The sequence below is a fragment of the Papio anubis genome, chromosome 13, assembly GCF_008728515.1.
Source record: "Papio anubis isolate 15944 chromosome 13, Panubis1.0, whole genome shotgun sequence".
Lineage (NCBI taxonomy): Eukaryota > Metazoa > Chordata > Mammalia > Primates > Cercopithecidae > Papio > Papio anubis.
Window position 1 is genome coordinate 101689878 of NC_044988.1, and position 22017 is coordinate 101711894.

General features: G+C 42.6%; 1 protein-coding gene across 5 annotated transcripts in view; it reads right to left on the reverse strand.

Moving 5' to 3' along the window:
* Positions 1-22017, reverse strand: part of MED27 (mediator complex subunit 27) — a 217978-nt gene that overhangs the window by 84474 nt on the left and 111487 nt on the right. Inside the window, exon 4 of one of the 5 annotated variants that reach the window (XM_021927099.2) lies at positions 504-1815. The exons of the other annotated variants lie outside the window; for them this stretch is intronic. Within the exon in view, the coding sequence (XP_021782791.1) occupies positions 1776-1815 (40 nt within the window). The 3' untranslated portion in view covers positions 504-1775. Of the gene's footprint in view, positions 1-503; positions 1816-22017 lie in introns of those variants that run through there. 5 annotated transcript variants of the gene reach the window in all.

The window sequence follows — 22017 nt, forward strand, 5'->3', positions numbered from 1 at the left end:
GCCTTTGGCAGTGGGTGGAAACAGACGGGGGCTTGTTTAATTACTTCAGGAGATGAGATTGACTGAAACTACGACTATCGATCTCGAGATGCTGGAGAAAGAGATTGGAAGCTTAGTCCAATTTGCTTACTTCTCAGATTTATAAAATGTTTATATCATGGCTGTGAAAAATTTCTGATTATTTGCTCAAGAAAATCAAAAATACTTTCTAAGCTGTGCAACCAGGCCGGGCGCAATGGTTCACGCCTGTAATCCCAGCACTTTGGGAGGCAAAGGCAGGAGGATCACTTGAGGTCAGGAGTTTGAGACCAACATGGCCAATATCGTGAGACCCCGTCTCTACCAAAAATACATAAAAATTAGCAGGACATGGTGGCATGTGCCTGTAATCTCAACTACTCAGGAGGCTGAGGCACGAGAATTGCTTGAACCCAGGAGGCGGAGGTTGCAGTGAGCCAAGATCACACCACTGCACTCCAGCCTGGGCGATAGAGACTCCGTTTCAAACAAACAAACAAACAAAACCAAAAAAATAACAACCAAACAAACAAAAAACAAAACTGTAAACTAAAAGCAAGACTAGATGTACTGCAGGCAGAAATAAACACATTAGCCTAGATTTCCACACCACCTCTCACTACACACCCTTCTCATCCCAACACAACTGGCTACTTAATCTACTGTGTTGTTCTCTTCCAATGAAAGACACTCAAAAACTTCAAGATCTCTTTATGGCAACTCAACACTTAGGCAGGCAGAGCTGGCAAGATAAGGAAGAGCTGCTTCCTGGGAGGGAAATGGTGACCAAGCAGCAGTAGGTGGGGAGCTTGATCCTGTCTTCTCCTTAGTAGCTCTTGAATTTTGAGCCATGTGAATATATTACCTGAAGAAATGTAAGAGAATCACCCAGGCAGGCAAACAAAAGCGACCCCTCCATTTCCAGAAGTCGAAAGCAACATGCAAGGGCCCAGCACACACTGAAACGTATGAACCAACCTGCCCACCTTCTTCCTGCTACAGGGTGTCAAGTTGCCCTTTGAGGTCATGGGTATGTGATGGACTAGAACACGTGACAAATATCATCATAAAATAGAATTATTCTTACACATGATTTAGCATGATTTAGAGAAGAATTGTTTACTAGTCCTACAGTATCTATTAATAAATATTTTTGAGTGCCTACTCCTCAACAACAACTGTGTTCTAGGAATGATACTAAGTACTAAGGATAGAAAACAATTACGGCAGCTGGTTCACAGCAGGCCTTGTGAGAGGGGAGGATGGCCGGAGCCCGAGCTTGGCCTTCCTGCTAGAGGAGGGCGAGTGCCAGAGCAGGCACTGTTTTCCAGTTTTCAAAGCACTTTTGCACCCTGTGCCTCGCTCGATCTCTCACGAACTCTGGGAAGTAAGCAGGGCAAGCAGAAAACTCCTGTTTTACAAATGACAGAAAAAAGAAGTCTAAGTGACTTGCCCAGGAAGACACTGTGGCTGAGAGGCAGAGCTGAGCCCAGAACCCACGTCCCTGGATTCCCCATTCTAGGGCTTTCTTACACACAGCAGTGTTTTTATCAGGTCTGTGAGGATTCCCTGGAAAAAGCAGGTTTCATTTTTGTCATTCTTCAGGCTTCTCATAAAACAATTGAGAAATCTTTTAGCAGCGTAGTAACAAAATGAAATCAATTGATGGTTTTCTTTCTTCCCAGTCATTTGGTAAATATTCATGCAGTGCCTAAGTGAGCTCAGGGATGCAGTGATGACTAAGGCAGTCTCTGCCTTCATGGGGTTTCCAGTTTCTTCAAGGCAGAAGGCTTGTCTCTAGAGAAACAGGACAACCAGGTGAAACTTCCTCAAGTTCTCCTGCTGGGTTTTTGATTTTGTGACTCTCAATTAATGTGCAAAGTTGGCAGGAAACAGGGAGGAGTGAAACAGTGAATACTTGTTTTGCATTTTATTTCGTATTAATAACTAAAAATATTAATATAATTAATAATTTCTAAATTTCTGTTCTTCTTGCATTACAAATTTACTCAGATATCTTGTGGGTCCTGGTTTTCCCTAAAACATTTAAGCAACATATTAAGTTTCGGAAAGAATTTTAATGTCACTCAACATCTACCTGCTCTGCAAGCCCTTACATGTTTACGAGACAGAAAAAAAAAAAAAACTCCTAATAATAAAACACCCACGTTGAGCTTTCCAGCAACATCAATTAACGATAGTTATTAAATCAGCCATTTCTGTCAGATCTGGTGAAATGACGCTTGGAGCTCGGATAGGCAGTGAACTGAGATGCAACAACTCACATGGAGTTAAAGCAAAGCAACCTGTGGGCGGCAGACATTCAACCAGGAGCTGGCGAGGGCAGATGATGCCTGCCTTCCTACATTCCAACGGCTTTCCCTCCCGTGCCCAGGTACGGCTGAGGACTGTCACTGTGGCACCTCTTGGCAATGCTCGGATGTGGTGACTGCTTCCAGTTACTCAGTTTGTTGCACAGGTTAGAACCATTATTTCATTTCCACTTGATTTTTTTAACGTCCCTGAGAATGTACACGGTAGATTTCACAAAAAGAAACGCCAAAGAGAACGATCACAATCACTGAACAACTTCTTCTAGCCATCACCATACATTAAAGCAAATGCACACTCAGAGTCAGAAACAGTCAACACATCTGAGGAAACCGCAGAACCCCTCCTGGGACAAACACGCTATTTGTTTGACAGTAAGTTTGATCTTCATTCATCAGACGATCAGCTCCTTGAGGGGAGAGTCTGAGGCTCACGTCTTTAATTCCTGCAGTAATTCTGCACATAATACATACTCAATAAATGTGGTGAATGGGACTGATTTAAGTAGACTGACACAAAGAGAAATAAAGATCCCAGAGTAAACAGAATTTTGTTCTGTAATTGTTTCTCCTACAAGTAGCAAAAATTTCTGAATCACGAAATGTCACCCAACAAAGTGAATAGACACAGTGAAGTTGTGCCCCTCCTCTCCCCCTTACTGACGGCACCACTGTAGCGCAGCTGGGTTATAAAGTAGGACTGAGATGATGACAAATGGAAAGTAACTCAAACAAAAACAGACCTTCCTGGGTGAGGTGCCTTGGCTGGAGCTCCAGGAATTTTTCCCACCTCAGGACTCATCCCCCAACCTCTTAAGTGAATTGCCTTCAGGTGTCTGCTGAACGGAACCTTCAGTAGAGAAGCCTTCTCCAAGGCCCTCAAATACACACCAGCCAAGTGTCATCAATCACGGTATCCTTCCCCTGTTCTTCACAGTACACATCACAGTCTATCTCACATATCTGGGGGAATGACTGTTTAATGTTTACCTTGCCCACTAGAGTGGTAACTCCACAGGGGGAAGGCACAGGCCATCTTTCTCCCTGCCATCAGCCCCCAGCACACTGTCCAGCACACAGCAGGCTCTCAATAGACAACTGATAAATGAATCATGCACATGGAGTCCTTACAACTATATTTAGCACAACAGAGTCTGAAGCTGGGGCTTAGGAATCACAGGGACCTGGATGTTCAAGTTCTCACAGTGCCCTCATCTTGGACAAGTTACTTTAACCTCTCTAAGCTTTGGCATCCTTATCTGTGAAATAAGGATAACATCACAATCCTATTCACATAATCATTATGAGAAGTAAAGGAGTGAACACAGTACATAAAACACTTAACACAAAATAGACAAATAATGGTATTAGCTGTTCCTTTTATGTGTACAAACACTGTCTTCTTCTGCACGAAAGGTTAGGAACTTCTGTTTGCATCTACAGAAATACAAAGCCTCAAAAAGTTAACTGCAGCCATGAAAACACCTCGAAGCATGAGCTTTAAAAGTAGGGATGCTTTTTCAGGTTTCTGGTTCATTTTACTACATCAATGCATTTCAGTTAGTAAGCACAGTTCTTTTCATTATTTTTCGAAGAAGGCCAATGAGAGAGTGGACAGACTGTCCATATTTGGCATGATCCTGAAACGACCTAGTCGGGAAGCGGGCTGGAGTAAATGGATCTGGCTTCTAGAATAGGGACTATGCTGGAGAGCTTTCGTTTGTCCCTCTGCCATCCCGCACTGTGCCCCAGGAGCCTGGCCTACACACAGATTACATCAGCAAGCCTTTTTGCTCTCTGGCTTCCAGCTGTGTTCTGACCAATACTAGGCACTGGCTGGAGACTCAGAGGGCAGGAGAAGCACGAGGCCAAGGGTCCTTGTCCTTGAGGGCCAGCTGTGACAACTCAGTAACAGCAAAACACCAATGACTCCAATCCCACAGCAGGAAAGGTCTGGTTCATCCCACTATTCAGCAGAGGCACCAGCAGCAAAGAGACATGGACTGGGGGAAGCAGAAGTCACCCATGACCAATGACATCACAGACCTTGTTACTGGTGGCAGCGGGGCAGCAGCAGCTATGTTTCACGTTCACTGTTTCTCCACCCCCTGCACCACTACCTTATGTAAAGAGCACTGGCTGGGAAATGACCAGAGCCTTCACCCTCTCCAGACTCACCCTCTCCGCAGTGGTCTGTGCCCCAAAAAGCTGACCCACGTGGACTGCATCCACGGGCTCCTTCGCCCTCTGGCTGAGTTTGGCCAAAGGGAGATGTGGAAGGTGGAAAAGCAGCGAGGTCAGGGTATTTATCCTGCCTGCAAAGTCCCCAGGAACTGGCTGCATCCCTCATCATAGCTCTGTCAGGATCCCTCTCCACACAGCTCTCTCTCTCACTCTGGGCTCCAGTAACTATGCCCTCCTCTTACCCCTGGGGGAAGGATAGTAACAGCTCCACCCATGGGCACTAGCCCAGGTGCTGCCCTAGTCCCTCATGGGTTCCCTATACCCTGCCCACACCTTTGGAAACAGTCTCTTTATTAAAGTCTCCTCAATCTGGAAATCGGTCCCTTGGACAAATTTCTTCTCAGAACAAAAAGTCCTTCCTAAATAAAACACATGACATTAAAACCAACCCTGCTAGAGTAAGAAACACGACAAATTGAAGACTATTTAAACCAACTGAAGGTAACAGTGATATAAATATTCTAGATTAGTAATGAAACAAAATTTACATGCACTCTGCTTAACTGAACAACATTCATTTAATAATTTTTTCCCCTGGAGTATTTTAACTGTGGATGTGGCTAGTTTAGAAAGGTAACACATCCAAACAGGATAATGGAAGGATTTGCCTCCCTGAGAAACAGGTACCCCAGTCTGGTTTTCTGCTGCCTTTCTTATTTCCTCTTCTTTTTTTTTTTTTTTGAAATGGAGCCTCGCTCTGTCACCCAGGCTGGAGTGCAGTGGCACGATCTCGGTTCACTGCAAGATCTGCCTCCCGGGTTCACACTATTCTCCTGTCTCAGCCTCCTGAGTAGCTGGGACTATAGGCGCCCGCCACCATGCCCAGCTAATTTTTTTTGTGTTTTTAGTAGAGACGGGGTTTCACCGTGTTAGCCAGGATGGTCTCGATCTCCTGACCTCGTGATCTGCCCGCCTCGGCCTCCCAAAGTGCTGGGATTACAGGTGTGAGCCACCGCGCCTGGCCTTCCCCTTCCTTCTTAAAGTGCCCTGGCACCTCCAAACTGCAGCCACAAAGTAGTCCTTCTGAGGCCACTCCAAAGTTTGCTATTCCCTTTAAGTTTACTGTCAAATTCATATTTGCAGGTGTGAATTTGCACAAACTAACAGTTTCCAAAATGTCATACATATAAAAGTGGTTTTAGGTGATATATGGATGAACATTTTTTATTTCAATATCTGTATATAGAGAACAATATACAACTAGCAAATAAAACCTGTGATTTCATAGATATCATTGCTCAGTCATGGTACCATAGAGGCTAGGCTTTAAAAAATTATACAAATATTATACAAATTATAATTAAAATTATATTATTTAATAATATTTAAAATACGATACGAATAATAGAACAGCTGACCAAAGGTTTTTGGCAAAAATCCTACAGTTGGTTTGCAAATGACTGAGTTTAGAAACACTATCTTACAGTAAGGCAGGTAATTACACAGCTTCATTCCAAAAAGGTTTTGCCTTGTTCGTAAATTGTGGGGCTTTTTTTTCCCCACTCTAAATAAATCTTCACTTTTATATCTTTTTTTTTTTTTTTTTGAGATGGAGTATCTCTCTGTCACCCAGGCTAGAGTGCCAGTGGCATGATCTCGGCTCACTGCAACCTCTGCCTCCCAGGTTCAAGCGATTCTTGTGCCTCAGCCTCCTGGGTAGCTAGGATTACAGGCCCCTACCACCACATCTGGTTAATTTTTGACAGGGTTTTGCCATGTTGGCCAGGCTGGTCTCAAACTCCTGACCTCAGGTGATCCACCCACCTCAGTCTCCCAAACTGCTGGGTTTACAGGCGTGAGCCACCGTGCCCAGCCTTTATATCTTTTAAAAAAAGTGTTTATGCATATATTTGGATATATTGAAGGAGGAGAAATGGACAAGCACCGTAGGAGTGGCCAGGGTGTTTAGGTAAGCAGCACCACTAAGCAAGGGCTGCCAGTGATCAATCAGCTGGGAGCTGACCACATTGGGATGTGTGTCTGGGAAAGTGTGATATGAGCACAGGAGGAGGGCGTCCTTGATAGAAAATGTCTTTCCCACAGCCAGCAGCATGCACGCTCAGTGGCTCCAAAATGTCTTCTGCCCCTTTCAAAGCAGTTAAAAACCACGCCAGAACATACTTCTGTCAGTGGAGCCAAATCTAGGATTCTACCTGAGACAGGTAGATGATGCTTGCAACGCCCTGAACAAACTTCGAGAGGGTGCCCTCTACAGGTTTAAGGTGGCCTCATCAAACCATAAACTAGACTCAGCTGTGATCTCCTGTGGCTGAGAAATCTTATGGCAGTCTTTCAAATTCTGGCAGAAATTCTTTTATATTGTACATCAGAGGAGAAAGAAAGTGAATCAACTTGACCCCTCTGCTCATTAATGCTACCACTGCCTCTCCGAGTCCTCCTACCTGTTTCTCTCCCATAGCATGCCACCCCAAAGAAACTCCTCTGCGCAGAGAAAGGGGACAACTTCAGGGGTGAATAAAACCCATCGTTTATAAGCAAGGAAGGTCATAAGAATTCTTATTTTTCAAAAAAGCTTAGAAGGATGAGTTCATCCAGAAGATATAACAATCCTAAATGTGTATGCTCCTAAAAAATAGTCAATACCACGCCTCTCTCAGTAATTGATAGAACAAGTAGACAGAAAGTCAGTAAGAATACAGAAGATTTGAACAGAGTTAACCCAATGACATATATATTCTATATCCTAAAACAGTAGAAGGTACATCCTTTTCATGTGCACTTGGAACATTCACCAAGACAGACCATAAGCTGGGTCTTAAAACAAGTCTCAAAATCATGCAGAATATGTTCTCTGACCGCAACTGAAGTTAAAAATCAATAACAAAAATATAAAGAGCCCCCACATATTCAGAAATTAAACACACTTTTAAACAACTCATGGGTCAAAGAAGAAATCACAAGGGAAATTAGAGAATACCTTGGGCTGAACGATAAAAATATATTAAAACATGTGGGATGTAGCTAAAACCACGCTCAGAGGGAAATTTATAGTTTTTAAAAGCCTATATAAGAAAAGAAAAAAGACTTAAATATCAAATATCTAAGCTTCCATTAAAAAAAGAAAAAGAAGAGCAAATTAAATCCAAGGTAAATACAAGGAGGCAATGTGTGTAAATCAATGAAATAGAAGACAGATAAATATAGAAAAATCACCAAAACCAAGAGCAGGTTATGGAAATAAAAATCAACAAAACTGAGAAGTCGCTAGTTCGACTGATCAGAAAAGGAAAAAGAGTGAAGATAATTTATCAGTACCAGGAATGAATGATGAGACATCATTCAGATTCTAGAGGTATTAGAAGAGAATACTATGAACCAATCGCTTCGACAGCTAGATGAAGTAGATGTCTTTGAAAGATATAAATTATATAACTGACATAAGAAGAAATAAAACTCTAAAAAGCTTTACATCTATTTTGCTAAAAGTGAATTTGTTATTAAAAATCTTCCCATGAAGAAAACTCCAGACCCACACAGATTCCTCAGTTAAATCTATCAACTATCAAGGGAAGAAATAGTATCAATCATATGGAAATTCAGAAAACAGAGAAAAAATATTTCTCAACTCATTTAATGGGTCAAGCATTATCCTGACACTGAAACTAGAGAAAGGCACTACAAAAAAAAGAAAGTTATAGACAATATTCTTCCATGAACAAAGATACAAAATTCCTTAATAAAAATATTAGCAAATAGAATCCAGCAATATATATAAAAAAAGATAATATATCACGATCAAGTATATTTCAGAAATGCAAAATTGGAATAACATTCAAAAATCAACCCATGTGGTCTAGCCATACCATGAAATATTACCTGCTAAAGTTATGAACCTTGGGGAAATTAGGCTAAGTCAGAAAAAAATAAATACTGTCTGATTCCACTTTAAGGATATACTTACAGAGGTCAAATCCATAGAGACAGAAAGTAGAATGGCGGCTGCCAGGGGTTGGTGGAGGGGGAATTGGAAGTTACAGTTTAGTGGGTACAGAGTTTTAGTTTTGCAAGACGAAGAGTTTTGACGATGAATGGTGGTGATGGCTGCACAAAAATATGAATGTACTTTCGGAGTACATTGGGAATGTACTTTGGGAGGCCGAGGCGGGCAGATCACCTCAGGTCAGGAGTTTGAGATCAGCCTGTGGCGAAATCCCGTCTCCACTAAAAATACAAATATTAGCTAGGCATGGTGGCAGGTGCCTGTAATTCCAGCTACTTGGGAGGCTGAGGTACAAGAATTGCTTGAACCCAGGAGGCAGAGGTTGCAGCGAGCCGAGATCACGCCACTGCACTCCAGCTGGTTGACAGAGTGAGACTCCATCTCAAAAAAAAAAAAAAAGTGAATGTACTTAATGCCACTGAATTGTAACATTTAAAAGTGATTAAATTATATGCTATGTATACATAATAAGAATTTTTAAAAAATCAATCCATGCCATGTAACTTACCATATTAAAGGAAAATCATTTGATCACTTCAATAAATGCAGAAAAAACTCTTGACAAAATTCAACACCCAACTGATTTAAAACACACACACACACACACACACACTTTCAGCAGAGTAGGACTAGAAGACGGCAAAAGATCTGAACAGATACTTACTTTGTAACAAGGACAGGCCAATCTTCAGGCCAGTAAGCACCTAAAAGGGGGCTCAACATCAATAATCAAAGGAAAATGCAAAATGTACTTGGCCTGCACTAGAATGGCTAAAATAACAAGGACTGGCAATATGAAATGTCGGTGAGGATGCAGAGCAAGGAGATGTCGCATTCACTGCCAGTAGGAGCACAAAGTGGCAAAACAACTTAGGAAAGCTGTTTGGCAGTTTCTTATAGAGGTAAAGATATACATACAACATAAGATTCAAGAATTCTACTCCTAGGTGTTTGCCCAAGAAAAGTAAAATGCTTTATCCATACAAACACTTGTACATAAATGCTCACAGCAGTTTTTTTATTTTTTTTTGGAGACAGGGTGTTCCTCAGGCTGGAGTGTGCAGTGATGTGATCATAGCTCACTGCAGCCACGATCTCCTAGGCACAAGCAATCCCTCTGCCTCAGCCTCCTGAGTAGTGGGACTACAGGTGTGTGCCACCATGCCCAACCAATTTTTTTTTTATTTTTGATAGAGATAAGGTCTCTCTATGTTGCCCAGGTTGATCTTGAATGCCTGAGCTCAAGCGATCCTCCCACCTTGGCTTCCCAAACCATTCGGATTACAACGTAGCATGAGCTACAGACCATGTTCCTGGCCCAGTTTTATTTTTATTACCCCCAAAACTAAAACAACCCACATGTCTGTAAACAGGTGAAGAGATTAAACACACTGTGGTATAGCCATACAATGAAATACTACTCCATAATAAAAAGAATAGACAATGTATGAACAACTTGAATGAATCTTGAGAATCTATGCTGAGCAAAAGCAGCTGGGCACAAAACATGCTTCCATGCACCGTATATGAACTCTCAAAAGACACATCTGGCTGGGCTCAGTGGTTCATGTCCGGAATCCTAGCACTTTAGGAGGTCAAGGTGGGAGGATTGCTTGAGCCCAGGAATTCAAGACGACCCTGTCTCTATTTAAAAAAAAAAAAAAAAAGAAAGAAAAGACATTTAATCTAGAGTGGCAGAGAGGAGACCAGAGTCTGCCTGGAGGGCAGACTGGGAGGGGGCAGATGACTGGGATGGAACATGAAGAAATTTCTGGGGTGATTCTCCTATCTTATTTGGGGTGATGTTTACACAGATGCATGTATTTGTCAAAACTCATCGAACTGTACATTCATAAACATAGAATACATAAAATTGGCGTATTTTATTTTATATAAGTTATACTTCAATCAAGTTGATTTTTTAAAAATGCTTGGAACACATATGGAATTCTCAGCACTAATCTCAAACATTAATAGGATGAGAGTCAAATTAAGTGTTTTTTTGTTTGTTTGTTTTTTTTTTTTTTTGAGATGGATTCTCGCTCTGTCACCCAGGCTGGAGTGCAGTGGCGCAATCTTGGCTCACTGCACACCTCCGCCTCCCAGGTTCAGGTGATTCTCCTGCCTCAGCCTCCTGAGTAGCTTACAGGCACGCGCCACCATGCCCAGCTAATTTTTCTGTATTTTTAGTAGAGAAGAGGTTTCACTATGTTGGTCAGGCTGGTCTCGAACTCCTGACCTCGTGATCCACCTGCCTCGGTCTCCCAAAGTGTTGGGATTACAGGCATGAGTCACTGCACCCGGCCAAATTAAGTGGTTTTTAATAAATAAGTCTTGGTTAGACAAGGCAAGAGACAGGATCCCCCAGGGACTCAGCCAATGAGAGCTCAGGTTGCTTTGCTCTCCAGACTGTGTCAGTGCTGGGGAGGCCATCAGCTCCCACCGTGGTGCCAAACCAGATGAGGGTCAGCAGCTGCCTCATCACCTGTGCCTGTGAAACTACAGTCCTGAAAGGCTCAGGCACCAAGCTTGGTGTTATAATCATTGCTGCATTCCCATCTGAGCCTGTGACCGGTCTTTACAGCTATAACCTGTATAGGGTGAAAATGGACGTGAACGTGTTCAGAGATAGCTGGAGAGGAGACGCAGACTTCATATGTTGAGCAGAATTTCAGCAGGACAACCTTATCTTGTGAAGGAGCCCTTTGGCTCTTTATTTGCCCGTCTGGACTATTAAGAGTTTCACATGCGTTTGAATAGAGAAAACATTTTTGACATATTTAGACCTGTACATTACTACTGAAGTAAGATATTTCCCTCAAAACAAGTTTTGAATAGAAAATTCTTTTCATGTTGAATGAGAACAGTTAATAGAAGACAGTGCTGTAGTTTAGATCATGAAATCAGGCATCCAACTGCCTCGGCCCAATTCCCCGCTCTATGAAGTGAGGTGAGTTACTGGGCTTCGACTCTCATCTTGAAATGGGGACAATAACAGTATCTTCTTTCATAAGGTGGCTGTGAAGACTAAATGAGTACGGCATGGAAGAGGCCTGGCATATTTCCTAGCACAACACACATGTAGACCCGCACTAAGTAGTCACTTATGTGATGAAGACAGCTCAGTACATTAAACTCTGACCCAGAATCCACGTAGCTGGGTCCTTTGCCACAGTTTTCTCCACCTCCTCACCTTAACCCAAAGCAGATAGGGCAGTGTAATTAGCTGAAAAAATCCTAGTGCCGCTTTGGAAAAGTCTAGATTCCGTGCTGGCTCTCCTCCTTGTACAGCAGGCCACAGTGGGCAAATCATCCAGCCCTCTGGCTTTGGCTTCCTCTTCTTTAGACAAGGTAATCTCTAAGGGTCCTTCCAGCTCTAGTCAACTCGATACACATTTCCTGAGAGCTTACTACATGCACAAAGAAGCAATTACACAGTTATAAAGACTGTCCATCTTTAAATGGTATATATGGTAATTATTCCAGAAAACTCAAATTAATCAGAATAGCCTATTTCTTAACCTCTGGGAATAACTGGAATCTGTTATACTTGATAGATTTTAGTGAAATCTATCAGTATATAGCAGCAGAACAATTCCAAGTACCATTCTGGCATAAAATATGTGGTCTTTGCCACTATCTAGGGGGGCCCATTACTAGAAATTTCTGAAGAAACTTGTAACTAGAAAGAACTATTGCAACTAAGCCTGAGGACTAAGGATGAGTATTTTAACAAGAACCCCAGGAAACAAATTTTGTAATCAAGGAAATTTACAGGAAAGACTCTGCCCACTACAGTTCACAAATGGATATTTACTGTAGCTGAGTAGGCTGCCCTAATGTGGCTGTGTAGGATGTTCACAGGGCATGTGAAATTAAAGGGCACATACCTAACCTGTCTTTCACTTGAGGATCTCAGAATAGAACAGATAAAAACAATTATTTACTTAAATGTCAACGGCTTTAGAAATAGAAGCCAGGAATATAAGCATCCAGGTCTTTGAATTCTTAAATTTCAGACACCCACTCTTGTAAACAGGAGATCTGTTACAATTAACAGATGCAGCTGTAACTCAGATTCAGTTGTGTCATATCAATCACTCCATTTAATGCTCCAAATATCACCATATGCACCTACCCCATGAAGGCTGTAGCCTGACGCTCTGACTCGTGAAGTGGGGTATGTGTGTGCGCTCGTGCACACAAGAAACATTTGAGTGGGTACAGCTCAAGAGCTGGGGACACGGCTCAAAATGATGCAGCAAAGAGTCTTTCTCACTCAGATCTCACCTTTGTCCTGACAGAGACTGGAGTGAATCACACTGTGAATGAGTCAACAATGCAACAGCGTTAAAATCAACTGCTGAAAATTGTGTTAATATAAAGGATTACATGTAAAATGGGAGATAATCATTCCATTTTGGTAAAAACAGGTGTAGTACCAACGTGAATAATAATGAGGGATGACAAATGGGAGCGTATGTACAGAAGATGAATACAGCCAGTAATCCCTTTGAACACAGGTATACAAAGCCTTAACAACAAGGGGAGAGTGTCTACCACAAAATAAGAGAGATGATACAGTTACTCCTAAAACATGCAAATGGAAGTTGCTAAGTGAAGACAGATCAATTATCCTCAGTCGATGAGAATAATAAGACAGAGTGACAGCAGGAAACACCGAGGTTAAATATTAGGCAAAACGAAACAATGGGGACAATGCTAGCAGAGGAGAGGCTGCCAGGAGAGGCCAAGAAATGACCGCCTGTAGAGGCATGCGGGGTTAAAGCTGGACACCTGCCTCATTACGCGTGGAATTATTCCTGCCACAGTGCAGGGGAGCTGGAGAAGAGTGTCATTAGAGAGGCCTCTGCTGATCTAAATGGGTACGAAAACAAGGAGGCTGAACTCTTGCTTATCAACATTTTTAACCCTCCAAAATAAGTGAGGGTTTTGCCCACCGGGCAACAGTCTTGACACTGAAACCCATCATGTGTCTGTAAAAATGGCCCGCATGTGGTATATGTCGCAACAGGCAAGAAGGCAACACAATGGCTGCTTGTTTCAGAGACAGAAGCTCGAAGCTGTCTGGGCGGTGGCTCTGGGTAAACACACCCTGATCACAGAACAGGATTTTTTCCCTGCCTGAAATGCTCTCTGATATTTTTCAGCCTTAATTCAAAGGTTTCTTTCTTTGTTGAGTTCAGAACAGTAGAGCACGTTTTCTGTTGTTAAACAATGTAAAGCATTTCACTTGATGAGCTGTAGTATGAGTATTAGCAGGACTTGGAAACTTTTCATCATCTTTATGAAGGTTCTGAGGGCCCACTGACAGCTCTGGGAAATAGCCTTTTTCCAGATTTCTACTGTAAATAATGATTGACCATTGGCCTCTGTGTTTCAAGGCCTGATGAAGGCAGCAGGGCACAGGACAGAACCGCTGCTTTCACGAACCAGCTAAGGAGCCTCACGCTGGGGACGCACTGCTTTCTACAGTCCCTTCCCACTTAGGGTAGCACAGCCATATCCACAGGGACCCTAAACACTCTACGGCTAAAGAGCCTTCTTCTGCTCTCTCGCTCTGAAAGATGACAATATGTGCTGTGCACCTTTAGCGCTATTTTCTCCATGACGTGAAAGGCACTTCAGTGAATCAATCCATGTTTGGAAATATATTCCAAAAGTTGACAGATTTAAGAATTATAATGATAGTCTCCAAAGGAATCATATAATCCTGGAGACAGAAGACAACTGAGAGATAGCTAGTCCAAATTTGTTACTCCATGGACAGGCTACCACTGACTTCTATCTAGTGGTAGGCAAAGCTGGGATTGGAACTCAGATCCTTCTGAATGTTTTCTTTTCCCCATACACTAGTCTGAGATACAGACATTTAAAATGTGGCTACTGATAAGCATTATGAACCAATAAACTCTTCCAAAAGGCAGATTTAAGAGACTCTTACAGCCACATGTAAAAATGTTTCCGTTGTTATTTATTTATTTATTTTTGAGACGGGGTCTGACTCTGTCGCCCAGGCTGGACTGCAGAGGCACAATCATAGCTCACTGCAACCTCTGCCTTCCAGGCTCAAGTCACCCTCCCACTTCGGCCTCCTGAGTATCTGGCATTACAGGCATGTGCCACCACACCCAGCTAATTTTTGTCTTTTTTTGGTAGAGACAGGGTTTCACCACCTTGTCCAGGTTGGTCTTGAACTCCTGGGCTCAAGTGATCCACCCGCCTCAGCCTCCCAAAGTGTTGGGCCTACAGGTGTGAGCCATTGTGCCTGGTCTGTGATTTTTTTTTTTTTTTTTTTGATAGCAGTATTATATTCTGATCCACTCTTACTTTTCCAGCAATAAATTCTGGTCATAGTTTATATGTAATCGAAATTATCCCACTAGGTTTTGAGAAACCTTCATCTATTTTCAAACACAGACTCAAGAAATCATGAGTTTGTGTTTAAAGTGGATGCTTGGACATACTCAACTCAATCCCGGCTGGGTGCTATTTCACGCTCAATTAGTATCTGTTTTGGCATTTTCTTTAAATCTTTTGGAATAAAACAGTAATCCTGTTAAATAAATTTTTGTAAATATTCTTGGCATTCTCTCCTTTAGTGAAGAGGAAAGCTGGATGAAGTTCATAGTAAGATGGTTTCCTTGTATCTGAATTTTAAGTAACTGGCTAATGATTTTCATTCCGCAGATGTGGATGACATTTCAGCATTGATTCAAATACACTTGATTCATCTATTTTGGTTTGCAAGAAAGTTTCTAATCCAAAAATAAAACTTTGAAAAGCCGAACATATATTTCTAAACCTGTGCCACAATGGCCAGTAAAATATTAAAGCATAATGTTCAGCTAAACTATTTCCAAGTCATACATCATTTTCTGTTTGGGTCCTACCCAACTGTTTCAAAGTTCATTTTTATAGTGTTCAGGGATAATAGCAACCGTATCATTCACAGGAGCCATGGCCAGTCAATTTCTACAGAGAGGAAATGGAATTTTTCCAAATAGATTAAGTTTTAGGGTAGAGAACAAAGACCCCCTGAGGTTAGCATTTCTGAAACAAAATGGCCAGAAATTAAGTTTGGTAATTTCAAGGGATATATTTCAAGTGTGACTAGCTTAAAATGGGAGGCCCCCTAACTTAAACATGAAAATTTTTAAAGCCCCCTGAAGCAGCAAGCAGAAAAAGAAGATGGGAACAAGGCAGGTTCCTATATCACAGCGAAAGTATTTATGACACCAACAGCAGTAAGGAGCCAGGCTCAGTGCCCCAGCCTCCCCTCATTTGTCCACCACTGCGGGAGAATGCGCCCTTTCTCATTAGCAAAGGTTTCAGATCCTTCACGCCTATCTCTTCAAATGCTTACGCTTAATTTTTTCTATTTTTATAATATCTTTTTAAAACAAAGATATACTTACATTTATTCCTAACGAGAAAACAACTTAATTTTTGTGAATGTTATGAGCCTCGGCTCCTGTGCTTCATATTTATAGTTCTGCCCGTCTCCTCTCTTGTTATATAAGCATTGGCTCCTAGCTGTTGTTAGTGTGTGTGCTGCATGTTTCCAAATTCGTTACCCTGACAACCCGGAGAAAATGGGCTTTGTGAGAGGGTCTTTGACAGTATGGGAAACCGACAACAGCACTTTGGGTTAGGCCTCCTCTCATACTTCTTGGTTCTTGACTGTGTTCCAATTTGTTACGGGGGTTAAAAGATGAATAGTGCATAAGTGAGTGTGCCCTTCTATGATGTTGGCTACCCACCCAGAGTGAGTACTGATCTGATTGTGAGGAGAGTGGAGAAGGTGGTATAGAAGCTGAAAGGGTTAAAAATATGGGCTCCAGTGAACCTGGGCAAGTAATTAATCACTCTAAGCTTCAGTTCCCTCATTCATAAAATGAAGATAATAGTTGCACCCAGTTCAGAAGGTTGTTAGGATTAAATAAGGTTAATCAGTGTGAAGTGCTCAGAACAGTGTCTGACAAAGTAATCACTCAATAAATAACAGCCGCCAGCAGTGATGGTGGTGGTTGATAGTGATTGTGGTGGTGGTGGTGCTGGTGATGATGGTGATGGAGGTGATGGTGGTGGTGGAGGTGCTGGAGGTAGAGGTTATGGTGCGGGTGGTGATGGTGGGGGTGGAGGTGGAGATGGTGGAGGTGATGATGGTGGTAGAGATGGTAATGGTGGTTGTGGAGGTGATGGTGGTGGTGGGGGTGGAGATGGTGATGGTAGTGGTGATGGCAGAGGCTATGGTGGTGGTGGTGATGGTGTTGGTAGAGGTGATGGTGATGGAGATGATGGTGGTGGTGGTGGAGGTGATGGTGACAGAGGAGGTGATGGTGATGGTGGAAATGGTGGAGGTGATGGTGATGGTCGTGGTGGTGGTAGTGTTGGTATTATGACTGTGAAGCAATATCCAGGCTCCTTTGTGCCTTCAGTAGCTCCTTCAGTGCCAAGATGGTCAATGAAAATTTCAGCCACTAAGACAAATCACTCTGGCCAAGTATCAGACAGGACCACAAATGCAAAACTGGGTATTTTCAATAACATAAGAACAAGAGGAAGAAGATGGCAAGGAGAATTTGGGTGTTGTGATATTGATACCTAACCCCCATTCCAAATTCTCTTATTTAAACCTTGAACCAAGGACGTGCAATTCTTGTTAAGACAGTGGTCTGTTTTAGAAAGTGGAAAGCATAATGTTTAAGCACAAGGGATCAAACTGGTTGGCTTTGATGAAGTCCTTTCCGATACAAGGACATATTACCCATATTTTAAGCTTTCCCATGGTACTATGCTAATGCATGTTCAACGCTACATCTAAAATCTCACAACCCTTCCAGCAATTCCATACCCAGTTCTTATTTTAAACTCACTGTATTTACATGCTTACACCTTTTCAATAAAGGCTTTTTAAAAGTGAAAGTACAATAAACTTACGTACATTGTGTATGCATTATGACTTTTATTTATCTGGATTTACAGCATTTGTAGGTATTGTCACTTAAGTCAAAACGGTTTGGGAAGGTGAACAAGTTCAGATCCCTTAATCTTTTCTTCTGAAAATAAATTATTCATGAAGCTCTCTTCCTCATTCCCAAATGGTTAAGTTTAAACAATTGCTTAAAGTGCTGAATTTAACTGAAGAACACATTATTCATAAGGCCTACAGCCCAGGAAACACTTACTTGCTAACTGGTCATTTTCATCTGATCAATGACTTCACAGAGTTGAAACATACCACAGTGGAATGTGCTTCCAGCGCAAGGCCATGGCATTAAGTGCCTGACTCTCATAAACAAAGCAAGCTGGTTAATGGTCATTTTATGGTCCACATACTACTCTGAAATCTATTAGAGTGTGGTTTAGTCAACCTTATCAGAGATGATTTGGGGGTACTAAGCACAGTGGGAACCTTCCTGTAACAGGTTAATGGATCAATTTATTTATTTCAAATTTGTTCTTTTCAAGTTGAAAAGCCACTAAAGACCTTCCAAGAGATTCGCTCAATAACCACAAGGAGCGGCAGTGATGCTGGATCTGTTGCTCTTGGTCCTTCTCTGTCACTCATGGTTCAGAGCCACCGGCTCTCTGGTGCCACCACAGCAGAGCTGAGTGAGATGCAAAGCCTGGCTTTGCCTCTTAGGAGTCTACAGGTTGATTAAAGTCTTGGGATACCTTATGTTGCAAGGCATCACTTCACTTTTTCTTGAACAAAAAATAAAGGATTCCACTTAAACAACAGACCCTAGGCTGTTCCCCTTTCTCGATAAATATTGTTTCAAATTTCTGATAAAAAGATGTCACTAGCTTTAGACCTGTATCACCACCACCAACTGCTGGGAATTCTCTTTTTAAATTAACACTTTTTCAAAGTGTTGTTTGGCAAAATATAATGCACCATTGAAAAGTAACCAAGCATCAGCAAGACAGCAGGTGACCTTCAGGGACCCGGGAGTCTTTAGTGCTCCTTAGCAACTATGTGCATCCCAGAGAGGACTTCCACCTTGCAGTATGGTCTGACACCTAAGAATAAAGACTGCATTTTGGCCAGGGGTGGTGACTCACACCTGTAATTCCAGCACTTTGAAAGGCTGAGGCGGGAGGATTGCTTGAGGCCAGGGGTTTGAGATCAGTCTGGAAAACACAGTGAAAGCCTGTTTCTTAAAAAAACAAAACCAAACCAAAACCAAAAGCAACCGATTTGCCAGGCATGGTGGCACTTGCCCGTAGTCCCAGCTACTCAGGAGGCTGGGACAGGAGGATCAGTTCCGCCCAGGAGGTCCAGGCTGCAGTAAGCCGTAATTGTGCCACTGCACTCCAGACCAGGCAAGAGAGCCAGACCCTGTGTTTAAAAAAAAAAAAAAAAAAAAAAGGAAAGGAAAGGAAAAGAAAAAGGAAGTGCATTTCCACTAATGGTCCCCAAACTCGAGATTTCAGAGTCCAGGCAAGAGAAAGTTTTATTTGTGCTGAATTTCAGGTTACATGCTATATGGCTAAAATCCCAATGTTGTCCCTAACATAAAAAAGAACAAGTTTAAAATGCCTTTACTTAGGATCCCTTGTGCTCTTCTAGTACCACTTGTAATGAAATGGTTGAAAGCAAGCACTTTGGAGTCTGTCAGTCACTATACTGATGCTGGGTGGCATGATCTAGTGGACAAGAACCTGGACTCCCAACGCTTAAGTGCCCAAGTTCACGTCCTTGCTCTGACAGGACCTGAGCTAGCTATGTGACCCTGGCCAAGTCACTTAACCTCTCTGTGCTTCAGTTTCCTCCTTTGCAAAAGATACCTAATAATATCAACCTCACAGGAATTCTGGAAGACTCAATGACTAAAAAAAAAATGCAGAGTACTTGGACTCGAGCACGTAGCAAGTACTATCTGGATGCTCACCAGAGCTATGACCATCTTCTCTCTTCACTAGTTGTGTGGCATTGTTTAACTTTCTTGTATCTCAGTTTCTTCATCTGATAAAAAGGAACAATAATATTTCACTCACAGCATCGCTAAATAACCATGTATGTAATGTGCTTGGCACAGGGTCTACCATATAATATGTGCTTGATATACAGTAGCTATCATTAATGTTCTATCAGTAATTGAATAATTTCTTACACTGTTCCTTACTCTGTACAAAAATCTTTGTGCTTGAATAAATATGCCATAAGTTTATTCAAAATATAAACCCTAGGCCATTCCAATTTGTGGGTGTTAATTCAAATTTTTCAGAAATGCATGGTACAATCTGCAGAACTGTACCTTCCCAATAAACCTCTCTTAAATGTATCTCCCATTACACCACCACTGTGAATCAACAAAAAATGCTCAATGGCTACTTGCAAATGGATAATTGTAAAATTAAACTGAAGTATATATTTTAAAGATATTACTTCTGCTTTCATTATCAGGTTGCACTTACAGCAGAGTCTCCAGCTCAGAAAACACTTTCCTCTCATGATTCTTTTTTTTGTTTTTTTTTTTAGTTTTGAGATGGAGTTTCGCTCTTGTTGCCCAGGCTGGAGTGCAATGGCACGATCTCAGCTCACTGCAACCTCTGCCTCCCGGGTTCAAGCAATTTCTCCTGCCTCAGCCTTCTGAGTAGCTGGGATTACAGGCATGCGCCACCATGCCTGGCTAATTTTTTTTTTTTTTTTTTTTTTAGTAGAGATGAAGTTTCTTCATGTTGGTCAGGCTGGTCTCAAACTCCTGATCTCAATTGATCCACCCTCCTCGGCCTCCCAAAGTGCTGGGATTACAGGCGTGAGCCACTGTGCCTGGCCTCTCATGATTTTCTTTTTTTTTTTTTTTTTTTTATGAGATGGAGTCTCGCTCTGTCGCCCAGGCTGGAGGGCAGTGGCGCATCTTGGCTCACTGTAAGCTCCATCTCCCGAGTTCATGCCATTCTCCTGCCTCAGCCTCCTGAGTAGCTGGGACTACAGGTGCCCGGCACCACACCCAGTTAATTTTTTGTATTTCTTTTAGTAGAAACGGGGTTTCACCGTGTTAGCCAGGATGGTCTCAATCTCCTGACCTTGTGATCCACCCACCTCAGCCTCCCAAAGCTTTGTGATTACAGCGGTGAGTCACCGCGTCCGGCCTCATGATTCTTATACTCAGGAATTACAATGGGTCTTAAGCTAAAAGATATTTATGCTTATAAGAATGTTGAGTCCAGGCACGGTGGTGCATGCCTGTAATCCCACCACTCTGCAATGCCAAGGTAGGAGGATTGCTTGAACCCCGAGGTTCGAGACCAGACTGGTCAACATAGTAGTAAGACTTCATCTCTACAAAAAGTACAAAAATAAGCTGGGCATGGTTTTGCATGCCTGTGGTCCCAGCTACCCGGGAGGCTGAGGTGGAAGCATCACTTCAGCCCAGGAGATTGAGGCTGCAGTGAGCCTAGATCACACCACTGCACTCCAGCCTAGGCAAGAGAGACACCCTGTCTCAAAAAAAAAAAAAAATCCTAGTACTACGAGGTGAAAGGGACCCAACCCTCTTCTTTTACTGATAGTAGAAACCCTAGTGCATGAAGAGAGAGGCCCAAGGTTGCATCTTTACTAAGAGGCAGAGATGGGACAAGAATCTTGCTTTGTGGCCGGGCGAGGTGGCTCACGCTTGTAATTCCAGCAATTCGGGAGGCCGAGGTGGGCGGATCACGAGGTCAGGAGATCGAGACCATCCTGGCTAACACGGTGAAACCCCGTCTCTACTAAAAATACAAAAAATTAGCCGGGCGAGGTGGCAGGCGCCTGTAGTCCCAGCTAATCAGGAGGCTGAGGCAGGAGAATGGCGTGAACCCAGGAGGCGGAGCTTGCAGTGAGCCGAGATCCAGCCACTGCACTCCAGCCTGGGTGACAGAGCGAGACTCCGCCTCAAAAAAAAAAGAAAAAAAAGAATCTTGCTTTGTTTCTGCTCTACGTCCATCTTTCTTCCCATTATTTTATAGGACTCCCTAATGGAAACACTTGAAAACACTGTATTTGTGAATCTAGAGCAGGAGTCTCCAACCCCTGTGCCACCGATGGGTACCAGTCTGAGCCTGTTGGGAACTGGGCCGCACAGCAGGAGGCGAGTGGTGGGCGAGCAAAGCTTCATCGGCATTTACAGTCGCTCCTTATTGCCCACATTCCTGAGCTCCACCTCCTGTCAGCTCAGCGGCCGCATTAGATTCTCACAGGAGTGTGAACCTGACTGCGAACTGCGCACGCGAGGGATCGAGCTTGCACGCTCCTTATGAGAATCAAATGCCTGATGAGCTGTCACTGCCTCCCATCACCCCGAGATGGGACCGTCTAGTTGCAGGAAAACAAGCTCAGGCTCCCACTGATTCCACATTATGATAAGTTATATGATTATTTCATTATACATGACAATGTAATGATAACAGAAATAAAGCACACAATGAACGTAAGGTACTTGAATCATCCCA